The sequence below is a fragment of the Ammodytes marinus genome (assembly GCF_949987685.1).
Source record: "Ammodytes marinus genome assembly, chromosome: 18".
NCBI classification, from domain to species: Eukaryota; Metazoa; Chordata; class Actinopteri; order Uranoscopiformes; family Ammodytidae; genus Ammodytes; species Ammodytes marinus.
The window spans coordinates 5,440,051-5,467,986 of NC_137222.1; the positions used below are offsets into that span (position 1 = coordinate 5,440,051).

The window sequence follows — 27,936 nt, forward strand, 5'->3', positions numbered from 1 at the left end:
TTCCCCGAAATCTTTATGGCCACAGCTCTGAGTTGAGCTCAAGTTGCATCGATCGCAAGAGGAGACAGACCTGTCAAAACAACAAGGCACAGACTGTCCTCTATAAGGCAAAGGTCAACACAAAGTTGGGAAGCCTTTAAAGTAGTATGGCAAGATGGTGCCTGAGGTGGAGTTCAAGTCAACAAACTGGAGCCTAGGGTGTTTGAAGTGTTAAGCACAACCCACTGCGTCAATATTTGTTGTCCTGTAACACTCAGTAATTAGCCTGGTCCAACCAGACCATCGTACTTAATTTAATTTGTACAGAAGGGAAAATGAAATTTGAGCTGAAGTAGGTAGGCGGGCGGAGCCAGTCTACTCAGTAATGTTGGTAGCCTACAAAGTGTACAGATATCTGCATAGAATAATATGAAATGGCTCCTGTTTGCTCCCCATTATCTAAAGTAGTTCTTTAGTTAAGGCCCATTCACTCTTCCAAGAGTAAATGCCTTTGATGACTTTTCACCCACAGTCTCTTGGGTAATCTTTTTCTTTTTCCAATCTGGGATTTCACCTTTTGTGTGCAACAAATTCTTAGAAACTAGCTATCGTCTACGTTTTCATCTGGCTAAAGTGTTTACTGTTGAATAAAACAAATGTTAATGGCTTGTGTTGTGCTCTGCTGTCTAAAGACGATTGAATAAGCTTTGGGATAGCTGCAGGGTGTAGGAAGATGATGTGCAGTGCTACGTGCTGCTATAAAAAACAATGTTTGGTCATATTAGACAGCCTTCTCATTTGGAGTCGCTTCAGGAGGTGGTTGACCAGAGTGGGGACAAAGAGACAATTGTACCTTGCAATGTCGTCTCTTTTATTTCTGGCTCAGACCATATTAGATTGGTCTCCGGACACAAGGCTTTTGGGAAATGCTTTTAGTACCACAATGCATTGTCAGAAATAAAATACAACCTCCCTTTTGCTTGACTGAAGAGGGTAAAGCCACAGTAAAAATGCTTTGTTTAGGAAAACAACACAGTTTCACACAATGATTTAACTGATATCCAGTGCAGTCAGTGCCCAAAAATGCATATATACTGTACATAATATATATTAGGCTTAAGAGATGATAATGTCTCACATACTTTGTGCCTTGTAACTCAAGTGTCATAAGATATGATATGTGGGAAAAGGAGAAAACTCAGGCAAATATACCGTAAACTGATTTCTAACAAAGCCTTGTATTGTTTGCGTAAGTGTGTTTGTCCTATGGTTAGACACATGGGTGTGTTTTCACTATACGGTGGTTGTGGTATTTTTGCACTTCAGCCTGTTTGTGTCTTGTGGTTGGGAGTTAAGGGGAACAATGCACCCATTTGTTCTGTATACATTTATATGTGAATTTTAGAAAATCACAGAAAAAAGGGGCAATAAAGGTTCGAGGGTTCAAACAAATCATATTAATGTGTTGTGATGTGGCATCCACCCATGTCACCACAAATATATACAAATATAAATTTGGAGAAAATCTGATCCAAGTTGCTGTTTCCTCTTCTTCTTACTTTCCAACTACATGCAAGCTGCTGAATAACTTCTGCTTATTTTAAACAAATCTACTACCAGCAAAAAACTGACAGCTTGGCAAAGTGTAAAAGCAAGCTATTCAGGGAAAGTTTCCGAAATTAGGATATACATGCTCGTTTCAATTAGCATAAATCGTTTGTTTTTCCTGCTTTGCTCTGTAGACCGAAGATTTACTATCGAACTTGGGGAGCATTTAAGCCACATGATGAATTTAGGGAGTTGAAACAGGAACAGCTCTGCATCCAAGCCCTGATATGCTTCAAACTTTGGAAATCCCATGTAGCAACAAAGGTGAGAGTCAGCAGTGAGGGTACAGTGGAAATTGGAAAACCTGGCCACTGTCTGGGGGGGGGGGGGGGGGGGGGGGGAACCAGACATTGTATGATAGATTGAGAGGTTGGGGTTGCATCCAGGCTTTTGATTCAAACTCCTCCATCTGGATAGTTTAAAAATCTAGTTCAGAGTTCCCTGCAACCTTCAATGTCCATGTTGGAACCTATACCGTTAAACCTTTGAGGATGAGAAACAGAGAGTATGTTGTTATTGGACATCAGTGCAGGCCATCAATCGTTCAAGCTAAACATCAACCCGAAACACAAAAGGATTCACTAACGTCGATGGTATGAGAACACTTGGTGCCAAAGGAGGATGTTGAATTGGGAGTTGTTGTTTTTTGATCAGACCTGTGCACTTGAATGAATGAGGAGGCTAAAGTGTCAACTGATCACCATCTGCTGGTGTGTTGTTGGATCAGAGGAAAAGCGGAGACTCCTGTGATCTCATCTGGTAAATCACAAGCAGGAGGGGAAAGCTGTTGATGCAATGTAAAGTACCTCATCACTCGCTCTCCTTTTTAAGTCGTGCCAGGGGGGAAAAAAGAAAAAGATTTCAGTAGTTTGTTATTTGCAGATTGGTGGATGGCATTTACAGTGATAGACCTTTGGCGCCCCCTGTAGGTGAAACTAAACACACAATCTCAGTAAACCACGTATTAAAATAACAAAAAGAGTTGCTTGGAAACTGCAGTGACTATAAAATGGATTGACTAGTATTTTAATACATGGACTTTTACTAGACAACAAAGATGGTTTCTAATTCTGCTAAATGTTTGTTGTTGCTTTATTCCAGTAATATTTGTTTAAGAAAATTACGAAACATGCCTATAATCTAAATCTGGAACAATTAAGAGGTAGGAAAATGGTAAAATATTCAATTATATGGACAAATAAACCTGCTAATCCAAAATACACTACTCTTGTTTTGTTTTGTATTGCATGCACCGGCATGTGCACTCCAGATGCTCTCACTGCAGTAAGCCCAACAGTTACATCATATTGTTTTGTTTTCTTTGCCTCTGCTATCTCCAGAGCAGATACTGTAGCTAGGTAGTTCATCAAAGATAAACAGGCTAAATGGAATCCAGACTTATTTAAGTATAGTAGAACAATATGGTATCCGAAACTGTCAACCTTTTTTTAAACTCGTTACCCAGTCAAGTTTTTATTGTGTCGTAGTGGAACTGTAAGTACAGTGGTTTGAAATCCCTGCACAACAAAAATGTGACTTTAATAACACTTAAATATGTTCATTGTGATAGCAAGTTGTGGGGGATACCTTAAAATATTCCAAAATAATATCAGATACTAGTATGTTTCAACCCCTTTTATTTATAAGCATAACCAAGAAAAAAATCTAAGATGGTATCTATTTTGTTCCCTATGTCCTTTTTGATGTTTTTAACAACAGACGCTTTCACTTGATGTCACTGTAGCAAAAGTACAGGTGCAACTAATTACAGTGTCTAATTAAGCCAGGCAAACTCCCCGGACACACCTGGAGCTAGAATAACGACATAGCTAATTAATGTTATTTATTACACCCGTGTTAAACAAGTAAAAATGTGTGCTGTGAGAACGGTCCATATATTACAGAGGCTTCAATAGGCCCTCACTGAGAAAGGCCTAGTTTTTCGTTCACCCCAGTGGTCTCACTCTGTTGTTCAATTCCAACCACTAGGTGGCAGTGTTGTTATAGTAATACTGCAGAGGCTTGATTATTAAACTAATTCGCATGAATGATGGCAGTTATCATTATCATGAGGAACATGATAATGATAATTGCTGATATGCTGAATTATGTATGTCTGAATGAGCTGTAGGTCAGGCAGTTTATTTTGTGATAAACCCCACCAGATACCTCAGTACTAAGTAACGCGTTACCGGCATCACTGTCTATAATAAACCTTGCTTGACACTATTGAACGCGTCATTTCCTTTTCCTTCATACTTCTTGGAAAGAGTCGTTGAGTCGGAAATCTAATTTTCAAGAGAAAAGGTGGAGACTGTTGCACAAACACCATTAACAGACTAAGACACCTGTAACGCACTGCAAAATAGTTTACACAACATCCAGTAAATATAGACAACATCCGCTTTTGTTTATTCTCCAGACCAAATCTACAGTCCACACGAGGAATAAAGAGAGATGTAGGCTACAAATGTATTCTGAACTTGATACTTAAAGCTTTCATAACAAAATCACTAAATCAGGATATAAATATGATCAAGATGATTTTTGATTGCTCCACTTGTGTCTTCTGATTCTTGGTGTGTCAAAGTTTCTCAAACTCTGCCAGTCAACGTAACATCCTGTGTGTGCAAAGTATAGGCAGAAGCTTGTGGCTGCTGTTGGGGCAAGAGTTAAGTAAATGTAGGGTGTTGTCAAACTGGCACGCATGGTTTAGGGTCTTAGAAGAGAGACAAAGAAAGAAAGAGAAGAAAGAAGAAGACGGGTTGGTTGGCCAGAGGTTAGCCTAGTATTAAGCCCTGCAGGGGGTATTCAATGAAACATCTGCCATGAGTGGTGACCTTTGTTGAACCCCTCGACCCCCCACCTCCTTTCAAACCTCCATTTTTCCTTCATAGCATTCACTTCATTTCAAATCAAGCCTTCTCATCAGCTCAAACGTGAGCGAGCACCGATATTTGTAAAGACTTTGTTGGACACCGCTGCAGGGACACCCCCCACCAACCTTTCTCTCTCTCTCTCCCTCTTTCTCTCTCTCTCCCTCGCTCGTTCGCCTGTGCGCGCGCAGGAGCAGCTGTCACATTGGGTCGAGAGCGGGTACCCGCGCGCGCTGCATATAGCGAGACTATCCTGTTTGAAGATTATGCTGCAGCTCTTGGCCATCTTGTATTAGACAGGATGAGACGTTAAAATAATAACATATATATAAAGGCGAATATTAAAAAAATATCAGTATAGGAGGCGCCCTTTTCTTTCTACGGTTCGTTGACAGTCCGAGCAACCGCAAAGGCGAAAACATCACGACTGCCTGCCACTGTGTGTGCGCTGAAAACACAGACGAGTTGTGGATTATTCCGAGGACATCGTACTGAAACCATGAGCTGGGGGGCCGAGCTATGGGTGAGTCTCCAGTGCACTTGTACCGTGTGTTTTTTTAATGAGCGCGTGAGCTCGGACCTAACGGTTTCTCACATAAAGCGAACGTGCGCCAGTGGCCCACTATCATACACAACATGTTTGCCGCTTAAACGACGTTAAAGTATGCACTGCTTTGCGGCTGCTGCTGCTGCTGAGCCTCTGTGACGCGAGAAGGCTAATTTGTAGCTAATTACTGACGCTTATGTCATATTTTTTGCTACATTTCGTTTCCATATCAGTTTGACGTGATGTAGCGAGCTGGCATAGGAGTGCAACCGTGAAAAAACCCGAGCTGGCTAACACAACCATCCATTTTAGTTGACATTTTTCAGCATTTCAACACCACGCTTTGCACACACCCCCTCACATTATTACATAGCTGTATGCCCAGCTGTTAAGGCTCTACGTCCACGGTGCAATGTTTTGTTTTTGCTTTGTTAGGCTACATGTTTATTTGTATCTTTATTCATTTGTAAATGTGTAACAAGCAGGCTGCCATTTACAGGCTGAAGCATCACGTAACAGTTGGCTAGAGGAAGTATGATGAGGTTAACTTCTCTAATATTGATCTGCTAACAATAGGCTACTGTTCAATGAAACACACTGCTGGAATGGTTATTGCACCCAAACAACAAATAATGAAATAACTACCTTTTTTTTAAATTATTAATTTTATGCACACTTTTTTGTATATGTTGCTACTATTTGCAAACACAAAGGGATATTATTTTGATTGGTTATTTCTAGTCAAATCGCATTTTATTTCACTGAGTAACCAGAACCCCTAAGGTTTCACTATTGTCTCAAAATCAGGGTGACTAGGAATACCCCACATCTTTCTAGTGTTTGATTTGCTTCATCATTCCTTGTGAGCAACAAAAGAAGACAAAGGAGAAGCCCAGTGACCTTACTACTATAAATTCCTTTGCAATGATGTCACTTCTCATCCCAATTAAACTCACTTTTAAGAATAGCCGAACCTCTTACAAACTGGTTACACATATTCAGACACACAAGATACCCACACATTAAGGGCAATGCTTTGTAAATGACACCATGGGCATAAGGGAGATTACAGGACTGTGTCGAGGCATTTTTTTACGACTTGATAATAAGCAGTTGCGGTGAGGAGTGTAATTCCAGTTGTCAAGAGTTTTGTTTGAGCGGCTCGTGTTGTCATTTTGTTGTGGAAATGATCCGGTGCAAGAAGCTGTCATGTCCGCTGTCTGTGTGTGCGCTGACAAATTGCCTGGCAGACAGTGTCTCTGGCCTGTTGTTACACGATTCCTTCTACATTTAGCTTGAATGGTTTGGTATGTTTTCATGTGTGCTTATTTGTCAAACATGCACCAGTGTATGCTTGGTGCAAGTTACTACTTGGAGTTGGCATTTGAACCTGCGAAGAAGGGTCACATTGTATTGACTTAAACTCACTTTGCACCCCGTTGTAATGTCAGTGTATGACAACAACTTTTATTGACGTGAATTGTTTGTTTAAAGTGATCACTCTTGGCTCAATTTGGAGTTATAGGCCAATGGTTCTTCTCAACACCACCTGATAACAATTCCTTCAGTGTGGGGCACCTTTTTCCCCTTTCCTCTGATCAAACTGTATGCCAAAGTCAATATTATGATTTTGTCTCTCCCTCTCTGACAACAGCAAAGTGGTCTGGAGATAGTTAAATCTGGGATGTGTTTTCCTTTTCTGAGAAAAAAGGGAGAGGGACGGCACTCCCCCCCCCAAATTCTCCAGTAATTTACCTGGTCCAAAGTTCACGCTGAAAACCAGCAGTTCTCCACATTCTTTGCATTTTCCCAGTGATGTAAGTCTATTTTTACATAACTTACTACTCGTTTGACCAACAAATACTGCTGATAGACATACAAAGCCTGAAGGTATATTCTACAGGTTTTCACGTCTACCATATAAGCTTGGAAAACATTTCAACCCTTGCTTAAACAGAGACTGAGTTTTTTGCAGAGAATCATGTATTACAACCAGATGCTCGCCCCCCCCCCCCCCCCCCATAGCGGTCTGAATGGAATCCAGACACTTGCTCCTTTAATCTTGGCCCCTGCATTGTGGCGGCAGACAAGAGCACAGCAATGCTCTACAGGTGGCTGCTGTTGTCAACGGTGACTGCACACAGCTTTATTTTCTTGTCCCAAACCAGATCAAACAGTGAAACAAACATTATAACACCAGCGCTGTTGCTATAGCAGCAGACGCACATTTATATAGAGCAAGGGCAGGATGTTGTGGGTTTGGCTACGAGTCCCATTTAGTTTGTTGAAGGGCCTGCAACTAGATTATTGTCATCATCTATTAATCCGACAGTTAGTTTCTTAATAACATCCATTTCGTCTATGGCTATGCAATGCCAAAAAATAGTGAAAAGTTGTTCATTTTGTCCAGAGTCCAAGGTGATGTCTTCTTAAGTCGGTCATTTTAACAGTACAAAAGATAATCAGAGATAAAAAGGCAAATTCTCACATTTGAAGGGCGGACATTTTTTGAATTTTTTGCATTAAATTACTTTCTTAAATTTTATGCTCCTCAACAAATCGATTCATTGACCTGATTATTAAAACATATCTGATTAATCAAATTAAAATACAAGTAAACATCCAAAATTTTGGCTTCCACTCTTGTTATTTTTAAGGAGAAGATCCCATATTTGGTCATCAAACTGATTTTTCTGTAGCCACGATTTCTCTCTCTCTCTAAGAGATTATTAAGGCAAAAAAGATGAAGGAGGAAGGATGAGGCCCCTCACGCGCTGCACTCGATTATCATGCTCTCATCCTGTCGCTCAGAACAGAACAGGAAAGAAAACGATGATTTCAGGAAGTGAAGTCACAGTCGTGCACGATTTCTCAACCGCTCACCAACACGAATGTTCTCTGGTGAGGTAGTGTGTAAGAAACAGGCCTTTGCTGTAGTATATTCCCCCATTACTGGTATAGAAGCAGAGCTGCACTGTCAATGTTGGGCAGGTTATAGGTTTGAATGTCTATCCTTTAGGCTTTGTTAGTCATCAAGCATACAGTACGTACACTCAGTTGGTCAGACTAGACGAAATGTCGAATGCCTTTGGTGCAACATCACCCAACTGATTATAGTCTTCTTTGCCGTAAAGACAGGCTCCGGGAATGTTTGCCGCCATGAAAATTATGACCATCACTGGCCCCATGTCCTTGTAAAATTACCGACGAGATACCAACAGAAGTGGTAGACAAGCATTGTTTTCTTAGAAAGACTTGTGTGCTGCAGAGAAGAGTCCAGCGGTGTGCACCGACATATTGAAACCAGACAGGGTTCACTAGCATTAAACCGTACTATATTTTTTGAGATGTGCCGAGTAATGAAATGTACTGGAAGATGAGATGGTATTGTTAAAATCAAATGTTTAAGAAATTCTAAGTAGTTTTTCTATTTGTGAAAAGATAGAATTAAATTCATGTATCAGAATGACATGCAGGCACAGTTAAGACACCACAAGTATACAAATTTAAACGCAACCAAGGAAGAGGGAAGTCAAAATGTGAAGAAACTAGACTAGTTTTTCAGTGAAACAAGGGTCAGAAAAAAATTATAAACAACCATGGTTTAAGTATCTATAGAGGCGTTACACTCTCAATAACCCGTCTAAATCAAGTTTGCTGTGCTTGTAGAATGGTTTGCAAGAAAAGTGAGACCGCAGCATTTCACACGTATTTCCTCTTGGGGCCATAGGTGTCATTGCTAGACACACTGGCACTCTAAGCAGCAGAGGTGCCACTAGCCAGGCTAAAGTTATCTTGCATTGCAACATTGAACACCGCACACACACGTCATTCACAGACTTAATAACAGCATACAATGTAGCTTAAATGAAGACAAAAAATGTAATCTCGTCCTCTGGTCTCTACTTCGAACAAAGGGATTTCGACTATGAGAAACCTTGAATGTTTCACTTCTCTGGTGTGGTTAATTTGGGAACTGGATCTAAGCTACTTTTCTCTCAGTTGCACTCAGGAGTCGGTTAAATATTCTCCCAGTCTGTAGGGTGTATGAGCATATTCTCCTGTCAACTCATTTATTGATGAGGCAACATGGACAAGGTTGAAACTCTTCTCAAAGAGCAGCAGCTTAAGGTGAGTTGAATTGCACAGGGGTCCTCAGCATTGGCTTTAGGGTTAGGGTTAGTTTTGCCTGTAGCATAGTTCAATCGGTGCGTTACTTTGTCAAATATGCGTCCGTCTAGACCTGTATATGTCTGTTGTCATCTTGCCTGGACAAAGGAATGCTCTATTGTGTGTCTGGTATTTTATCATTCTATGCACATGCCTATCTGTTTGCGATCGCTCTTATTGTCATTGAGACGTAAAAGTGGCTATTGTCTGGGGAGGCCCTTTTTAAAAGTCTCTTGTTTTTTTCTCTGATGCCGTTAAGCAGTGCTCCAGACTTTTCCAGAGGGGCTCACACACTTTCAAAAGTTCAGTCGAATACTCAACGTCTGTTTTTTTTGCGGATTTCAGTCATGCATTCACAGCAGTGCACATTAGGTCTCATCTCTCATTTTGAAACTTCCAAAAGCAGCGTGGTGTTACCCTGACAAAGAAAAGTACAGTCAGCCAAGGCCCGTTTTCCTACTATGTAATATGCAGTGAATATGTGGAAAAACCATGTATTTTACAGGTATTTGATCATCTCTGGTTCCCTATAGCTCTAATAAAAACTTGCTAGACTATTCATCATCCGAGCATGATGTCTGCAGCGCTGCTTGAATGTCCTGCCCCCTGCCAGCGACTGCTAGAGGTGGCTGGCAGCGCTATAGGCCTATTTGACACTTTTGGTGTGTGAACCCAGGGTTAGACTGAGATTCCGTCTCTGTTTACTTGTTGTTGTGTCTCATGTTTAGACCTTGGCCTCCCCTTGGGTCCAGCCTGTTGACTTGACATCCAGAGCACTTCCAGGGATTGAAACTTGAGCTAGTTTGTTTCTCTGCTGTCACTGTGCTGGACCCAGGGGAGGTCAGAGACAGACTACCCATGACACCCCTCTTCAACCCCCATCCCCCTCATTAAATCTTACACTCATCGCCACCCACCTGCTGACTCAGTGATACCACCCCCAGCCAATTCACTCTTCACCTCTTTCTTTGAACCTTCTTAGACAGTTAAACTAGTGATGAATGGATCCACATCTGAACTGTATAGGGCCTAGGCTGCACCCCATGGTGTCAGGAGCAGAAAGGAAGGAGGACAACAGGGGGGTATTCAAACACATTCAAGCATGTAGCACATGCAGATTTGACACTTTGTTTGGATATCCTTAAATGCTAGGGGTGTGCGGAGACGTCATTATCTGTATCTGTATCTGTATCTGTTCAACCAACAAAATTATCTGTATCTGTATCTGTATCCGGATACACAACAAGAAGTGGGCGTGGCGTATACCGGAAGTTTCTTTTACATTAGCCTACATTAAAGGAAGTAACACCTAAATTGATTTTCTAAACTAATATTCATTGTCAATGCAATTGTTGTCCCTTCAAAGCATCACATTGATGTAATGTTGACATATAAGTCAAAAAGTCAGATATATTTCTACCTTTTCATCTCTCTCTCTCTCTTCTTTGTTGTCAGAATACGAAGAAATTCAGGGAACGAAAATATTGATAAATAACAGCCCAAATCTGTGCATAGGCTACTCACTGTTAGTAAATGAGGGCCAGTGTTTTACTTTGGGCCAGTGTTAACTTAATTAAGGTATCCCTTTAACTGGGGGAAATACAGCTGTATTTCATGATTATTTTTTTATCTCTATCTCTCCCCCTCCCTCTTTTTTTACTTTTGTTTTACTAAACTAAGATTTAGGAACAATATTTATCAACATACCAATCTCATAAACCCTAAATAATATGTTAGCCTTTCCACAAAGCCACATGTGATTTTAATGAGTCAAGTTTGCAGTTTCCGATTTTATTGTATAGGTCCTGAAGTAGGCCTAGCCGTATACGCATTGATTGACAGCTGAAAAAGAACAGGTCCTAAGCATCAGTTTGATGGAAACGTTGTGGTGTTTGAAAGAGTTTAAGCAGTAGGCCTAGTAAATGTAAATACATCGGGGAAGGGCTGACGGTGACTCGGGGTGCAGCATATTCCATCGGTTCGTCTCTTCTCCGCCACGGCAGCGGCCGGGTTACGAGGAAACTCACATAAAAACGGCAGCAAATGCGATCGGTAGAACCCTCTATTCAAGGGAAAGGGCGAACGCGCTGCGTTTATCAGTGGATAAAAAGAGAGAGACCGCGGGCCACGGGACGCGCCCGGTCCTCTCATGTCCACCGCAGAACAGCTGTTAGTGTAATTCTACCTGTTGTGTCATTGAGGCGGAACGCGCTGCGTCAATTAGGCGCATAATATTTAAAAAAAAATCCCCGAATAATAACGGGACTATTCGGAAATTATCCGTATCCGTATCTAACTCATTATCCGTGCTTATCCGAATACATATTCGGATTCGGGCTCATCCCTATTAAATGCTCCCTCTTGCTTTTCAATTTGGCTGGAAATACTATCCTACGAACAAGGCTTGGTGCAGGGATGGGACTTTACAAATGTTAGCCTATAGTGTGTCCTTCAAGGAAAATAAGCTATTTACCAAAGATGGCATCATGCACCACTGCCTCAAGTCTTTCCACAATATCAAGTGATGAGGTGAAGATGTATTTAGTTATTTATTCTACAACAGTACTTATTCTTCGTCTTCCAACAGGTGCATATCAGGTGGACACTGACTATATATAAATGCTTAATGCCGTTAAAAAATAGCAATCATTTGACAACTTCTTCAGTTTGTGAATTGAATGCGATTTCTTATCTTAACATTTTAAAAAATCCAATATCTTCAGGTTTCAGAGTGTTGGTCAGACAAAACAAAATATTAGAAAATATTTCCTTGGCTTCAAGGAAACTCTGACTCCTCCACAAAATTTTAAAGTGTTATACTTCCAAAGATGAATTGATGTCCTTCCCGTGGTGTTTTCTGACCGCAAATGTTGTCGCTTCCTTGGAACCGAACAACAGAGGTCGGGGGCTACAGTGTTTTGTCATTGTGTCCGAGAAGAAGTGACTCAGTCCTTCCCACCACAGACTGCTATGGCCTCTAATCTTTTGTCGCCGCCTCTTCTGTTATTTGTAAAGTCAGCCTCTAATCACTGCCGTGGACAGTGGGAATTGTACTGCTTTAGGGTCTCGGTCACATGAGCGCTGACATATATTGTCACCTGAGCCTCATAGCACCACTCCATGTTCTCCTAATTACTGCTATATTGCACTATACACACATTTGTTCTTCGGGCTGTGGGAGCATTTAGATTCCGTCAATAGAACAACACTGGCACAGAGGGATTGCTGCACCGTTTTCTGTTTTTTTTTTACGACTACACAAGGTGAAGGATGGGCAACATAGGGCTTCAATCACTTCTCTCTGCTACTTACTGTACATATCCATTTAAAATGCAAACGCTTTTAAGCCTAAGTGTGCCTCGTTGAGTTGTTGTAGGCCAAACTATGGAGCTCATAAACAAGTAGTGATAGCATGTGTATAGAAAGAAAAAAGATTACAGTGTCCAGCTATCCCCCACACATATTTTAGCAGCAGGCACATAGTCTCCTAATGGGAAAAAGAGAGATTTGGTCATGCAATTTTGAAGATAAGAAATATTCCTTGATTTTGGAATATGTTAATAGCTTCGTGTACACAACAATTTACAAGAAACATCAGTATGCATTGGTGCAGATTTCACCTCAGGAGTGCATGCCAAGTCTGTTTTTATTAGCCCCAAGAAGCAGATGGATTTGACGGCAGAAGTGTTCGCTACAGCAAGCATTGCTAGCATGCACACACGTCAACTGCATAGTGTATGTTTTATTGGCTCTCTTATCTCAGTTCTCAATTTTTTTTTATTTCTAAGGAAAACCAGATGCGGCACACACACACACACACACACACAGACACACACACACACACACACACACACACACACACACACACACACACACACACACACACACACACACACACACACACACACACACACACACACACACACACACACACACACACACCTTTTAAGCCGTTACTTTATGACTGCTTAAAGTTTAATGATTCAAAGCCATGATGAAAACGGGCTACTGCAGCCATGCAGGTACCACACATTTGTCTCCATCTGCTTGAATTCAAACGGATAGAAATTGGTCCAGCTTTAACTCCAACTCCCACTCCTGCATTGTTCTTTTTTTTCTTCTTCTTCTCCTTTTTTCTCATTAGCTCTGTTGTTCTTTTCTTCTCTGTGTGCTTTTATCTCGCTGACCCATTGGCTTTTCCCTCTCATGTAATTGCCTTTGTGAAACCAATGCTAATGAACACAACACAATCATGTTTGTTTCTGCAAAATAAAGCTTGTTTGCGATACCAGTGGTGGTTTAAGGGCTGTGAAATAATTAACCACAATTTGGCTGTGTGTGGGCTTAAGGAGTGCTCCTGGCAAGATGGTGCATCATTGTTTGTGGTCTGTTACTGATCTCAAATCTGAAGGAAGCTGTATTAAAACCATTTTATGCTTCAGATGAAATATCATGATTCATTTAGGAGTTATTTATTATTATAGGGCAGTATGTGGGGCATGTGGACATTGATTTAAGTACACATTGCCAGAGAGAAAGGATGGAGGGGGTCATAAAGCATTCTGGTGAATATTTTTGGCTGTATATGTCATTTGAAATTGTATCCATCCCTTATTCTAGAGTGTTCTGGCTTCATTCAATGACAAAGACATATTTTTTCACAAACTTAATAAGATGCCATGCCTCCCTGGGTCGTTATTTCCCTTCAGTATATTGCACATTAGTGCAGAAAACACCAGGGTGCTACTGTCACGCATACAAGAAGTGTATTAAACCCACTGAGAGATCCTAGTCTTCACAGGATGAACAAGCAGCTTGCCATGTCAGGCATTCTTTGAGGCGCTGCCATCTTTACTCATTTCCTGAGATGAGACATGACAGGGCGGAGTGAAAGTGCTGCCACACAATTTACAGAATAAGCCTGAAAGACTGTTAGCGATGCCAGGCAGCAAGAAACCCACCACACTGAGATTTCAGCTCATTGTCATGATACATTGAAAGCACTTATGTATCTCAAGTCCTCTGAGGCCCCCCTTTTACCTCCTTTTAAAAGGAACTGTAAATATTCTAGCATCAGCATAAAACCCTCTGTTGTTTGAAAACCGCAGAATGAATCTGCATTGTCATAGTCCTTGTGGGCTGTTAGCAGGTTGTGCTAGTTGGCTTTTAATCTAATGGAACAAAAGCAGCTTATGGTTGCTCAGACAGCAAACTCTGCGTGTGGTGTGTAAGAGGAGGAGATGTAGGAGATGCCACATAATATCTCCCATCTCTAGAGCCTCTTACCTTCTTACCATCTGTGGTGTCAAGAGTTTTCTTATACTACTAAATCATTTTATTTGGAGTTCATTATTTTTCGGTTAATGTGAGTGAGTGCATGTCCAATACACTGCTGATTCTTAATACAAAAAAAGGAGAACCATCAACCACAGCAGCTATATGTACGTACTGTATGTCTATCTACAATTGCATCAGCAGACCAGTCCAGTCAAAAATACAATGCTCAGGCTTTAAATGACAACTCAGCTAGCAATGTTAGCTAATATATCCACGCTTATATCATATAGCTATACCATACCATTCAAGTGGTCTGAGTCTAGATAACTGAAATATGGTTGGCACTTGGCATATAGCCGTATGGGGTGCTACGGACTGCGGTATGATTTGATCTTCAAGGGGGATATCTGACTCTTCCTCATCTGAAGTTAGTGACATGTCGCTGTAGTAAGTGAGGAGCAGAACGGCCAAAAGGACAGCACGTCACACAGATCTATTTATGAACTGAAACTGTGAGATAGACTTATGGTCTGGTCTAAGTGTAAAACCAATATGTTGAATCTAGTCTCTCATTTGCTCCCGTCATATTTGCCAGCACACTTAATTATATGCTGTGGCTTTTTTTATTTCGTAAGATCCACAGTAGCTACAGTATGATTAAGTTTAAAGACTGACACATATTGGCAAGGAAGTATAGTAATCTTAAAGGTGATATTTTCACCCACTGCAATACAACATGTAGTTATTATGTTGAGATCATGGGTCGTTAATGGAGCAGAAAAAGGTCTGCGTGAGACATGTCATGGCAGTACATAGTTTAAGTGCCAAACCAGAGATTCACCTGAACCATGTATAGCATCCATACTATGAGTGGACAGCTGGGCAGGGGTGTCATTTACAGGAAGTCACTGTTAACTCACTGCTTTTGCCCCTTAACACGCTTCATGCCATGTGTAAATGTTTACCCACTGGACAACAAGAACATGGAAGAATGAACTGATATTGCTAATGAGATATTGGCGGATATATATATTTTTTTATACATTAACACATATCATAAACAGACAATCTTGATATACGAATCCTGTAGATTTGTTTTTTAAAGAATTGTGACCAAGATACGTATACTGATGCTGGAGTTTTACTTATGAAAAATACTATTGTTTCTAAATGAACTGAAACCCATTCAACCAATATGAAATCTATGCATTCTAACCTAATATTTGGCATAATTAGCATAGGTTTGAAAACTTAACTTCATCAACTTAGATATTAAAGTCGAATTGTCGGCCATTTTGATGTCTGCAAACACAGGAAGGATACTGGGATAAGAGAAGGGCTCCCTGAGGAAAATCTTAGCTCCTGTGAAGTTGAACCAAAGCCATGATCTTGGCAAGTTTAGTATCTAAAGTGTCATTGAGGTTCCCCCTTATGGCACATATTCTAAAGATCAGAGTTCTCCTTAATTCTGAATAATGTGTTTGTGTTACATAAGTGTTAAAGAGCTTTATTCTTCCAAAAAGTACAAAAACAGCTCAGCCAGAACAAAGGCTAATGTGTGTTTGCTGGCCTACTGGGCCTAATCCACTGAAAAACGGCGTCCCATTGGTGGGTTCAGGTAGTTAAAGGGGAGCTTTGCTAATCAGATTAATAACAGCTTAATTTAATCAAGTCCAGTGCTGGTGACAACATTTCTCTTGTTCTTTCTTGTTCTGCCGGTATTCAGTGTGCTTCGATCGCTGAATCTGCTCTCGGTTCAGGCATTCCCAGGATATATGTTTGGATTCAATCTTTGCATTATTACACTAAGGATCTAAAAATCTATTACCACTTGACCGGGACTATTTTGAAAGAGTTTTTTAAAAATAAATATTACTTGACTCTTTTGACATGGATTAACATCATTTTCGGCTCCTTTTTTTTTTTGGTTACCTTGTTGTCTCATGGCTGCGACCATGTTGCGCAGGAGAAGTGAGTTTTACGTTTTCCTGGACAGTGTTCGGTCTTTGAATGTGGAAAAGGAAGAACCCAAAGAGGAGCACCCGCCCAGCCCTTGTGAAGAGTACTTGCAGATGCTACTAGAGATGAAGGTGACCAGCGCCGTAAGTTAGCACAGAAGGTTAAATGCTTCTTGCTGAATTATTCTCACCATTCAAACACACAGAATAATTTAGTCAAGCAATACCAGCAACTACGGCTGAGTGCCAGCCAGGCCAGTCATGTATAGCATTGTTTGATATGACAAGAAAAGAGTTTCCGCTTTGTCAAATTAAGAATGTGTTAGACTCCACCTTTTGGACTTTTTCAAGGGCACTGTCTAAAAGAAATCTCCAAACAGTACAAGTTCCTTTTTGGTGTCCATGAATGAGTGGACCACCCTTCCAGTTACAATGACTCACAATTGACAGGCAACAATTTCCGGTTGCTTAACTGCCACATTAAGGGGTTAGTATTTCCCCATACATTTTACTGGTCGAGACTGTTAAGTGACACGGACAGTGGTAGAGTGATTTAGTAGCAACTGGGCCCGGCGCAGAGAATACAAAGTTTCATTGGCAGGAGCATGGTACGCGTGTGCATACAGCAACACACATTCTTAAATTTCAGACCAGCATAGGGGTTGTTTCTATAATTACCTACATGGCATGCAAACAAGAGCTCTCACACATAAGGTCACCCACTGCACCACACAGCTGTTCATATTTTGCAGAAAGTTTGTGAGTGTGTGTCTGTGTGTGTTGTGGGGGGAGGGGGGGGGGGTCTATTCATTTGCATATTCCTCAACGGGAAAGTGTTTTGTTTTGTTTTTTCCGTGGCATGTTTTGCATAGATGTGATCCAACATCGAACTGTTGATATGAAAAGTCTCTTTGTGAAGGTCAACTCAGAAATGAGTGATTGGCCTGTATTTAGCTCAATGACTATCCAGGCCTTGAAATGCATTTTGCAGCTAGTTCTATTGATTCAACTTGATTTTTACATGTTTTTACACTTGTGCAGATTGTCGGAGCCTGTCAGATAAAGAAATAATTAGTTTGCATTCATGTGTCAACCTCATTTAGGCTGGGTGGGCAGGGGGGGCTGACAAAACCCCTTCCCAAACTTTAATGACCCAAAGAGAAATAGCTGAGGGCAGCTATTCAGTGAGTGGAGCACATGATCATCAGCCTTTGTTTACAGTAACTATGTGTATGCACGAGTGGTGTTTGTGTGTGTGAGGCTACTGTCCCTATTTTCCTGTGACTCCTCTCTCGGACATCAGGGGTTACACCGGGCTATGGACGCATTGTTCCGCCTCGCTTTCTTGCACAAAGCGCGATGTGTGTTTGAGAGAGGGTTTGGCATCTCCCCCCCAAATATTTGTTCTTGCGTTGCTGGTCGCCCACCATCACCGGCCAGACACAGCAAAGGGCTGCACGGACCAACTCATGAGCCACTGTAGATTTCAGTGGCTCTCTCTTTACACTCTAAATCATCTCCTCTGGTGTGTTTGATCTGTTATGGACTTTATTGAACTGGACACACTGCCTTTGGATAATCACTAGAGCTTCAGAGCATCATATTTTCTGCCCCCTTTGCTTCATTCTAAGAGGCAGGGGCTAGTTTTGCTAGAACAATCGGGCTATTTGTTTATTATTTGAATGGGCAGGATCCTCACAGCCTAATGAACAGTTATGGATGAATGCATCTTCTTCCTGGCCCTTCTCATTCCCACCGTGGTTCGGGGTTCGTTAGCTAACAAGGCTCCCAGAATAACTCATTCATGTTTACCGTAATAGTTCTAATAGACAAGAGCATGATTTCAACAGTTGTCTAAACTAGTTATCTGTCATACAGATAACAAACCAGACCAAGTCGGTCAAACACCTCTTCAAACATTAAGCAGTGTTAAAACATTCTAAATAAAAAATTAGTATGTCCTCAAAACTTGAAGTTACATTTCATATGAATAAGTTATCTCAACAATAGATCATTAGTTGGGTCAAATGGGCAGTTTTTCCTGAAAACGTAAGCGTTTTAGTTGGCCTCAAAATTCATAAAACTAGAATGACAGTTGCCTTTAAAATTTGAGTTTTTCTAACTTTTAAATTTTACAGTGTAAGGACTCCAGATCAGTACATGCTCTCCATGGGATAGTGAGGTGATACAGGACACGAGCCCATACCCACCAACCTAATCTACTGTCCTTGCTCAACACATTGAACCATAAAAAAGACCAAAGCATCTATAGGCCTCTAGATCCATTGTCCTTCTCCCATGGGGTGGGGGCACCTTTATCCCCTCAGCCTATGTGGATTCCCCCCTCATTCTGGCATGACGTCTGCTTTTCTTTGTCCCAACATGTTTCCTTTCAGGGGCTGTAGACTCATGTAGATACCAGTGACACAATCTGAAAGCTACATGCTGGTTTTTCTTTCATTTTTGTAAAGGTTCAAGATATTTCCGTCCTTGTCTAAATCTAATGATTTTAATACTTGCGGGGATTAACAATTATGTGAGATGAATTCTTTCGGTAATGTTTATTTTCTGCTTTCTATAATTACCAATTTTACAGTTGACAAATTCTGATTAAAAGAACATATTTGATAAATCAACAGTAACATTTCCTATTACATGAAAAAAGTTACTTTTGATCAATTTGAATGCATTCAAAGCATATGTTAATTGTAGGTTTTTTTCTTTGGAAGGCTGAATCACACCTGCATTTACATATTTTAAATGTAGTCAGCAATTTCCTGTTGCCTGTCCATTCCCCCCAGTCTACCAATGAGTCCCCTTCTCTTGTGTTTTAACGGACCATTGACTTTAGCTGTGTGATCATCGGAGCAGCAAACCGACCTCTGTAGAGGTGCTATGGCTGTAATAAAACAAGAAGTGTCCCTAGGAGCTTTTGTCCTAAGGTTTGCAAAACAGTACAGTCCGATTACTAGTCCTATTAGTCATCACCAACCTTGCTTTAAAGTCTTTCCACTCACTCTCTTTGTGTCTGAAAACGTAACACTGGCTCTGTCTTTTTCTGAAATCCACTAACTCATTATCTTGCCTGTACCCTCCACGGAAACAAGAGATGACCATGATAAATTGTTACTTTTCAGTGTTGTCTGCATTCCTACATCCAGAGTCAGCTGGCTTCTGAAGTCGTGAGGTGCATTATTATCTGAAAAACCTATGTTTGCTTAGAGGAAACTTGTGGTCAGGTTGTCACAAAACAGTTCTACCACATGCTCCATTTAGTCCACACTTTGTGTCTTTGAACTGGGTGCAATTGGGTATCATTCTAAAGACAAAGTTTTTTTCGTGATATAAGAATGTAGGCGGGGGGTTGTTCTGATTGTTCATTTGTTATTATTAGTTATAAATGGAATACTTTGTCAATACTGTCTGTTTCCTACAATATTCATGCCAATAAAGCTTTTGGAATTGAATTTAATTAAAGCATCAAGAGAAGTATCAGTACAGCTCCTTAATGTGTCAGAGATGGGGATTTTTTCACCAAGTCGATTTTGTGATTGTGTCATCCTCATTCATTTACTCAAAGATCAGAATCATTATAATAAATGATGCTGTCATTACCCTCTACTGCCTCCTGTGGTAGAACAGCAGAAAAAAAACAGAAGCTAAACGAAACCTTAAAATGACCTGCTTTTAATGTGGTACTCACACATTTGGTGTCAAACCTCCCCAGGCTGTTAAGGATTCTGCCTTTATCATACTTGAGAAGAAATTAAAAGAGAAAGGAAGTTTCATTTAAATCAGATTCTGTAAATAGTAAAATATTCATAGCAAAACAACACAGTGGGATAAATGTATTATTTAGAATGATCACTGTAGGTATTCTGTAGTGAGATCATGATCTGATATTCTTTCAAGATTCAGATATTTACAGCTTTTTCTTTGCTTTTATATGAGACGTCCAGCACATATGATACAAATCCTCTGTGTCATTAGGATGCAGGTCAAAGGACCATCCATGTGGGGGTAGAGAGGGCCAAGAGATCTGAGCTGGAATGGAGTCTAAATAACAAGCATTAGTTCAGATTAACTGGCACAGTGTAATACATTAAAATGCATCATAATCTCTCCGTATCCAGTTGGGAGGAGTTGGAGGTCGGAGAAGCTGATCCCGAAACAATCCTGTGTTTGTTGTCCTACAGCATATGGGCCACCTACATATATTTAGTAGCCGTTAAGTGTCTCCTTTTTTGTTCTCAGCTTGAACCTGTTTCCCATTTCCTGGACGATAGAAAAATATTTAGCTACGCAGTGAATATTTATTTGTCTTTCATGTACTGCCACAATAGTACATGGGGACCGTGTCCTGAAATAACAAGCAGAGAAACGGGGAAGGGTTGGTTTCCTGGAGGGATCCCCCACTTACTCCCTCCTGAAGGGAACAAGGTCAGGTGTCAGAGAGGCCGCACATGACAGAATGGAAGTTAGTTTGAAGTTAGATCAGGAGTTATTGGTCTCCAGTATAGGGGCCATAGCAAGAGGTTTAACCAAGAAATTCCTCATGTTTGAATATAAGCTTAGTAACTGTTTAGCCTACTTTGACAGAAGAGCTGATGCTGTGTAATTTGAATGCAATGCACACGTGAACTTAAACCTCCTACAAGGAACTTTTCTTATGTTTATGAAACAGTCAATGTTTTGCTCTGATGATCATAAATGGCCTGTAACAGCAAACTGAGATCATCAGCTAGAATTTGTATGTAGTTATTGTGTATGCCTTTACAGGTCTGATTTCCCCACCAACTCAGACAAAATGATTTATGGCAGGCAGACCCGAACATCCTGTGTTTCCTGAACGGTACTCAATCAAAGTTTAATCTAATCACCATTGTCATTTACTGTTATTAGTCTGACATGGTCACCTTTAAATGCATTACCTCATCGCGGTGCATCCTGCTGTCTCTCTTTCGGCGCAGCGCCGGCAAGTGCTTGGGGACTGGTGTCGTAAAAACACTATCACTTTTGTCCAAAGGAGTTGCTAGAATCAACAACAACTGAAAGTTCCCTGTAGTCACTTAAACCCAGTATTGTGTTCATTTTATTGACCCACACTTGGTTAAAATGTCTGTTTTCTGTGTCACAGTGCAAAAATAATTTACAAAATGTATAAAACATACAGTGCTAGACTTTTTACAGGTTGAAATGGCAGTGGGTTGATGTAACAACACAAAGACTACAAGGCTGTGTACTTGTGTCTGACACACTTTCACATAATGTCAGGGTTCGACATAACGTATAGCCCGATGGCCCGGGGCCAGTAAAATCATATGCAGGGCAAGTTGATTGGCCAGTCACTGTCCCGCCCGGGCCAGTGACTGGCCAATCACAGTTCAGTATCTTTTTGTAGACTACATCATGGTTCATTGAAATGCGCGTTCTGAGTCGTAATGAAAGCAGTGTTTATTTAAGACTCAATATAATAAACCTAATATAAAATATATTTTTTAATGAAAGGCCAGTGGACAACCGATGCGTGGGCGTTTTGACAGGCACCGTTGGCAGAGCTGCCTACCGTCCGCCTGCGAGTCGACAAATCAATCGACTTACTCTGCCCCCTTTCTTTCTTCCCACAGCAGAGGTTGAGGCGCAGAAAATGATAACTGCGCTTTTCCTTTATCTGCCGCCGTAATGTTACAATATTTGCATCTAAGCCCCAATGGTAATACAAATGAGAGGCGTTATTTAAACGCTGTGAATGCGTCTCCGGTGATTGTGTCGGTTGTAGACAGAAACGAACGGAGGGACTCCGCTCACTGTACAGTTCCTATAGTCGCGCAGTTTGGCACTGTGTTTTCAGGCTCGAGACATTCAATCAGATCGCGGAAGTCTTTCCCATTGAAATCGCTAACGGGGAGAATATCCCCGGTTATTATTTTAGCCACAAACCACAGTTCATCTGCGCGGCGGCTCACTCGCTGGCGAGATCACACGGTGAAACGCTGCTGTGATCGGACGAAGGCATTGTGTGTTTCTAAGGTGATTTAACGTCATAGTCTTAGACGAGCGTTTAACTTATGCTGCATATTTTGCGCTGCATTGTTTTTTATCAATAGTTTGAAAAAATGGTCCCACACCGGACTCTTATGTGAAGCTGACACTTCATGGAGAAGTGACACTCCTGCAGCGCGCTCACGACCAGACGTGAACTCACATACACGGTGAAATCTCCCATTAAAAAAACGGCATAACCCACTGATTTTCGGATTTCTATTCTATTTTTAAAGTCAACTTGAGCGAAAGTGGAAAACCGGTCATTCGGTCGACACATTCACATCCCTAATGCATATAGAGAAAGTAATAAAAACAGCCTACCACACCACAAAGAATGATCAGACCTTCATCTCTTATTTATTTTTTATGTTTGAACATGACTTCTGCAGGTGAACTATTCATTAAACTGCCCAAATTCAAGAATAAAAACAACCATCAAACTACTGGACTTTAAAATACTGGCCGACTCTTTCAACATACTTTCAGTTGTAGGCTTCTAATTCAATATGTTTGCCTGGTTTTATATTATGTGTATGAGCAATATCAACATTTCATATAATTAACTAAAAGAAAAATAACCAAATCTAAAGGGAATATCTATACTGTTACAGTATAGATATTCCCTTTAGATCTGGTTATCTTTCTTTATTTTTCTAATACAGGTATTATAATTATTGACACTAAATTATGAAGAAAAAAAAAGTGTGTGCAGGGCCAGTGAAAATATACAAGGGGCCAGTAAAACTCGGATCCACTGGCCCGGCGGGCCAGTAGGAAAAAAAAGTTATGTTGAACCCTGAATGTGTTGTCGTCTTCGATTGTTCATTCATAATTTATTCATCTGCTCTTTCTCTCGGAGCTGTAGAATTGCTTCGTCAATGACTTTTCCATTTTAAGTCGAGCGACTGCCTTTTCCATCCCAGATATCATACCAGCAAATATTCCAGAGCTCAGAGTGAGTCGTCAAAATGCAGATTATATCATTTATTTTACATTAATTCAGTCAGATAAAGGAGTCAATGAGGTCCCGGTGGAGTACAGTCCCCCATTTTCCCAATTTTAAATCCCCTCCCATGTAATCCCGCCTCTTCTGTCATTTCTACTCCTTTCAAGCCCCCCTTCCCTCCCCCCTTTCGCCCTCCCTCTGTTTTTCCGCTCTCTCTCTCTCTCTCTCTCTCTCACACACACACTATCCTCCTATCCCATCCCACTTACTTCACCTTACGCCTGATGGAGCATTGAGCCTGAATGCTGTGGGCAGCCGTGGCCTCACATTCAGAGTGTGTGTGTCTGTGTGTGTGAACCAGCTCTGCATCGGTTCCTCTACTGCTTTCCCTGGAATTCTCTTTTTTTTCTCCTTCCAGACAATCGAAAGGGATTACTTACCACAACTGTGCGGTTTTCTTTGTTATTGTGTGGGAGCCGGGTCAGCGGACATTGTTCCCAGACACAAGGCACGCTCTCACTAGTCTTCTGCTGCACTTGCTACGTTTTTTTTTGTGGAGGATACCTTGGAAATGGTCTCGTGGATGCCTACTCCTTAACCTGACCTCAGCTGGGGTTTGTTTGTGTGTGCTGCTTTGAGAGAGGTCAGGGGAGAGGGGGGGGGGGGCCGGTTGGATGTACATTTTTCCTGGATTTGGATATTTCAAAAGGGTTCCACACATTCCACACGGAGACACGCTGGATAAGATGGTGCCCTTGCAGAAAAGGATAAATGTGAGTAATGCGTTCTAGAGGAGCGTGTCTTAGAGAGAGGAGGGTTTTACGTGCACGCTGTGGCTGCAAGGACCTGTGCTATATGTGTGTCTGTCTGTTTTCTTCTATAGTGATAATGAAGTACAAGCTCTGGTGTGATTGGTTTAAGGCTGTTGAATAGTGGGAACATTTGAACTTATATCATCATGAATCTTTGTCAGTTGATTACTTACATTCAAACAATACTTTTTTGTATTACAATTTTCAGACATGTTTGAAATAATGTGCAAATTTTGCAATATCTAACTGATTGCACATTAGCAAAATAGCCAAAATTCTAGGGAGACTGTTGTTATGTTAACGTGTCCTACCAAAGATGAGTATTTCAGTGAAATGACTAATTGCTTGGTTTAATCTTGTCATTCTCCTGTTGAGTGGCTTGCTGATGAACGATCGCTCATTGAAACCGACGAACAATGCAGTCTGGAAAGTCCCTCTCCCTCAAAGTGCTCTCTATTGTTTCCCTTCTGAAGGCTTCACTTTGGACTTTAATTTGTGAATGGTGATTAAAAGATTTTAATCACGCTTAATACGACAAAACAACACACACACACACACACACACATATATATATATAGTCCCGAATCTTCACAATGCTGTAATTCTAACGACAAACACAGTAATACTTAAAGATAGCTCAAGGTGCTGAATGGCTGTGTAGGCTTTACCTCTCCAACTTTGTGTTACCACCACAACCGCTTCCTGTGATCCGAAAAAATAGCTTTCAGTGCAGTTATGCAGCGAGCAGCCATTGAGCACATTGCATGGTTCACACGCTTTTAGTGTGTGGTGCGAGACAGAGCAACTCTCAGCTGGACTCTGGAAGACCCCAGACATGGTGGAGGAGAGGATGGGGGGCTGTTGGAGCTACACCAAGGTTGATTTTTATCTAAAATGTTTTGGTTCATCTTAAAACTGACTCCTATTCTTTTGTTAGAAGTTTGGATGTAGCCATATAATCAGTCAGTAAATATTAGCTGCAGTTTTATGTGTGTGTGTGTGTGTTTATACCCCAGATGGAGTGCTCTCTTTTTCTGAGCTGATATATTTCAGGATGTAACCTCAGCCAAGTCGAGGTCTCATTTTTTCCTCAGAAGAAGTCATGAAACAAATGGTGAATAATGAGTTTAGCCCGAACAGCTGTATTTGGTTATCAGTAGTGAAGGCTTGTGAGTGCCTGTTTTCACAATGAAGTAAGTAACACTTACCCTCCGTGACAGACCTCACTTTAAGACGATACTAGGGATATTAATGGGAGCCTCGGTTGAAATAATCATAGAGAAGAGAGTGCGTAGCCATGCGAGTTGGTCTGATGCTTTTACATGAGCAGTGGCTGTAAACAAACACATTGACTGACACACATATGCTTCTTTTACTTTGGTTGAGTGGAGATTGGAGACATGCACAATATCCCCACAACATATGAAGCACAAGGCTGAGTTTAGGTTGGATTTTTTGGAGAAATCTGTATTGGCTGTGCTCATACACTAAGATCGATACTTGGTAACATTTGACGCAACCTGGCATTGCTACAATATTTACCATACAATGCCCTCATCAAGTTGATTAAGGCTTTCCATCATGCCTGATTTTGCATATGCGATAACGATAGTTCCTGATGTCCTTTGTATTTAAATGATTGAATCATTAACGTCTTTTTTCACCTTCCTTCCTATCTGCAGGATCAGTTTGACAACTTGGAGAAGCATACACAGTGGGGGATCGAATATGCCGAGAAGTACACCAAATTTGTCAAGGAGAGATCGGAGATTGAGACCAACTATGCAAAACAAATCAGGTGAGTGATAGTCATAGCTGGTTTATGACCCATATTTTTTTGCAATTTGCAGGGCTGTAATTGGGGTGGCCGATTTCCACCCAGGTGGCTTAGATAAAGACCCCCCCCCCCCATTCTCCCTTCTATTGGACCTACTGAAGTGTCCTTGAAACAGGAGACTGGATCCTTTAGCGGCTTGTTATATAGTCGACCCTGACCTCTGACCTCACCTCCCTGTAGAGGAGGAAACTGAAACCACAATTCCCAAATGGGAAGTCATGCATTACTAGCTGTAGTTTAATTATCAAATAAATCGACTTATTTGTTTCTCTGCCTAATTTCTTCATGCAAAAAAAAGAGAGCGAACTGAAGAATTTTTCAATTATTTTGAAGTGTTTCTGCGCCTGCCTCTCTGTCACTCTCTCGTGCCGTCATGCTAGCTGTCAGCTGTTGTAGCATGGCTTCGGCTTCAGGCTAAAGGAAGTCAGGTTGTGGTGGGGGTGGAGGGGTGGAGCTTGTGTTTCCATGGAGACCAGTAGGTATCAGCATTATCAACCCCATGTCTGACCCAGATTTTTCTCTCTCTCCTCCAACCACAAGTGTCGCCTCCCCTCTCCCTCCCTCCCTCCCTCTTCCTCCTAACACACAAACAGTCAGTGATTTTCAAAGGCAGTAGTAGCAGCATTAGCAGTCCTTCACTGAGAGGATCTATCTTCCTAAGGCCCCCAACCCCCCCACCCTGCATCACAACACAGTAGGAGATATCCCTCTCACAAATCCACAATCCTTATCTTTAAAGAGGCCCGGCAATCTGGCTAATGCCCTAAGTATTGACTTTAACGCCCCCCTGATATAGAGTGACCAGCCAATACCGATGCAGTATTCAGCCAGGCAGCCCCCTGTAACATATCCTCTACAGACCATAATACCTCATCCTCCTCTCTTTCGGAGAATAAAGTCAGCTTGAGATAATAGGACTAGTTGTCTGTGTTTACATGAGATCATTCCCAAAGCAGCACAGCCCAGCACCCATACACTTTTCACATTTAGAAGACGGACACATATCATAAAGAAATTTATATATTTATTCCATTTTGGCTAGCAAACTCTTAAAGTATACCAATTTTATCGCATGTGACGTCAGTACGCTCAGCTTTATTTGCATGAATGTATTTAGAGCACTTAAGATAATTCGATTGTACAATCAGATGAACAATTGCTATGTTTTAATCATGTGTAAAACTTCAGGGTAGGGCATTATTTAATCCACACTATACAACATTTAAGCCAAATTAACAGTGCTTTTTAAACATATGCAGCCCCCCCCCAAAAACATATGCACTCACAGGTTTGCACGTGCATTTGAACACCCACAGATATCCAATAATTCAATTAGTCAGCATCTGTGCATCTGTCTACAGTATGTCTGACAAAAGGAACGGGCTGCGCTCATCTTGCCACAACGGCCGCTCGCTCGGCTTTTATTGAACTTCAGGCTCCACACAGATGGTGCGGATGTTTTCAGTCACTGTGCTTATTCAGAGGGCAGCTGTCAAACTGGGTCTCTTTTATCAACACACACACACACACACACACACACACACACACACACACACACACACACACACACACACACACACACACACACACACACACACACACACACACACACACACTGGCTAAAATAAGGAAATGAGGTTGCAAGGACAGGATAGCTTGAGTCATAGAGTTTTCCTGTGTTTTTCAGCACATTGTGCTTCTTTTGTCATGGCGCCTCTCAGCCTCACCACAGGGCTAATTATCCTTTGTAATCAACTTAACTCATGAAATCAAGGTTAATCTAACAAGCACGCTCAACACAGGCCTCTTAGATCTAATAAAGTGATTGAATCGGTCCCCTTTATCTTGTCCTCTTTCCTCTCATCTGTGTTGCTGGGGAGA

The 27,936-nt window shown here is 41.2% G+C and overlaps 1 protein-coding gene across 5 annotated transcripts in view; it reads left to right on the forward strand.

The window, feature by feature from the left end:
• Positions 1-4,721: 4,721 nt before the first annotated feature.
• Positions 4,722-27,936, forward strand: part of fnbp1b (formin binding protein 1b) — a gene marked incomplete at its 3' end in the record, with an annotated part of 62,147 nt that continues 38,932 nt past the window's right edge. For 4 of the 5 annotated variants that reach the window (XM_080046342.1, XM_080046341.1, XM_080046344.1 and 1 more), the window contains exons 1-2: positions 24,062-24,179; positions 25,901-26,016. In XM_080046342.1, the coding sequence (XP_079902468.1) occupies positions 24,081-24,179; positions 25,901-26,016 (215 nt within the window). In that variant the 5' untranslated portion in view covers positions 24,062-24,080. Of the gene's footprint in view, positions 4,987-24,061; positions 24,180-25,900; positions 26,017-27,936 lie in introns of those variants that run through there. The other variant, XM_080046343.1, reaches the window with a different exon arrangement.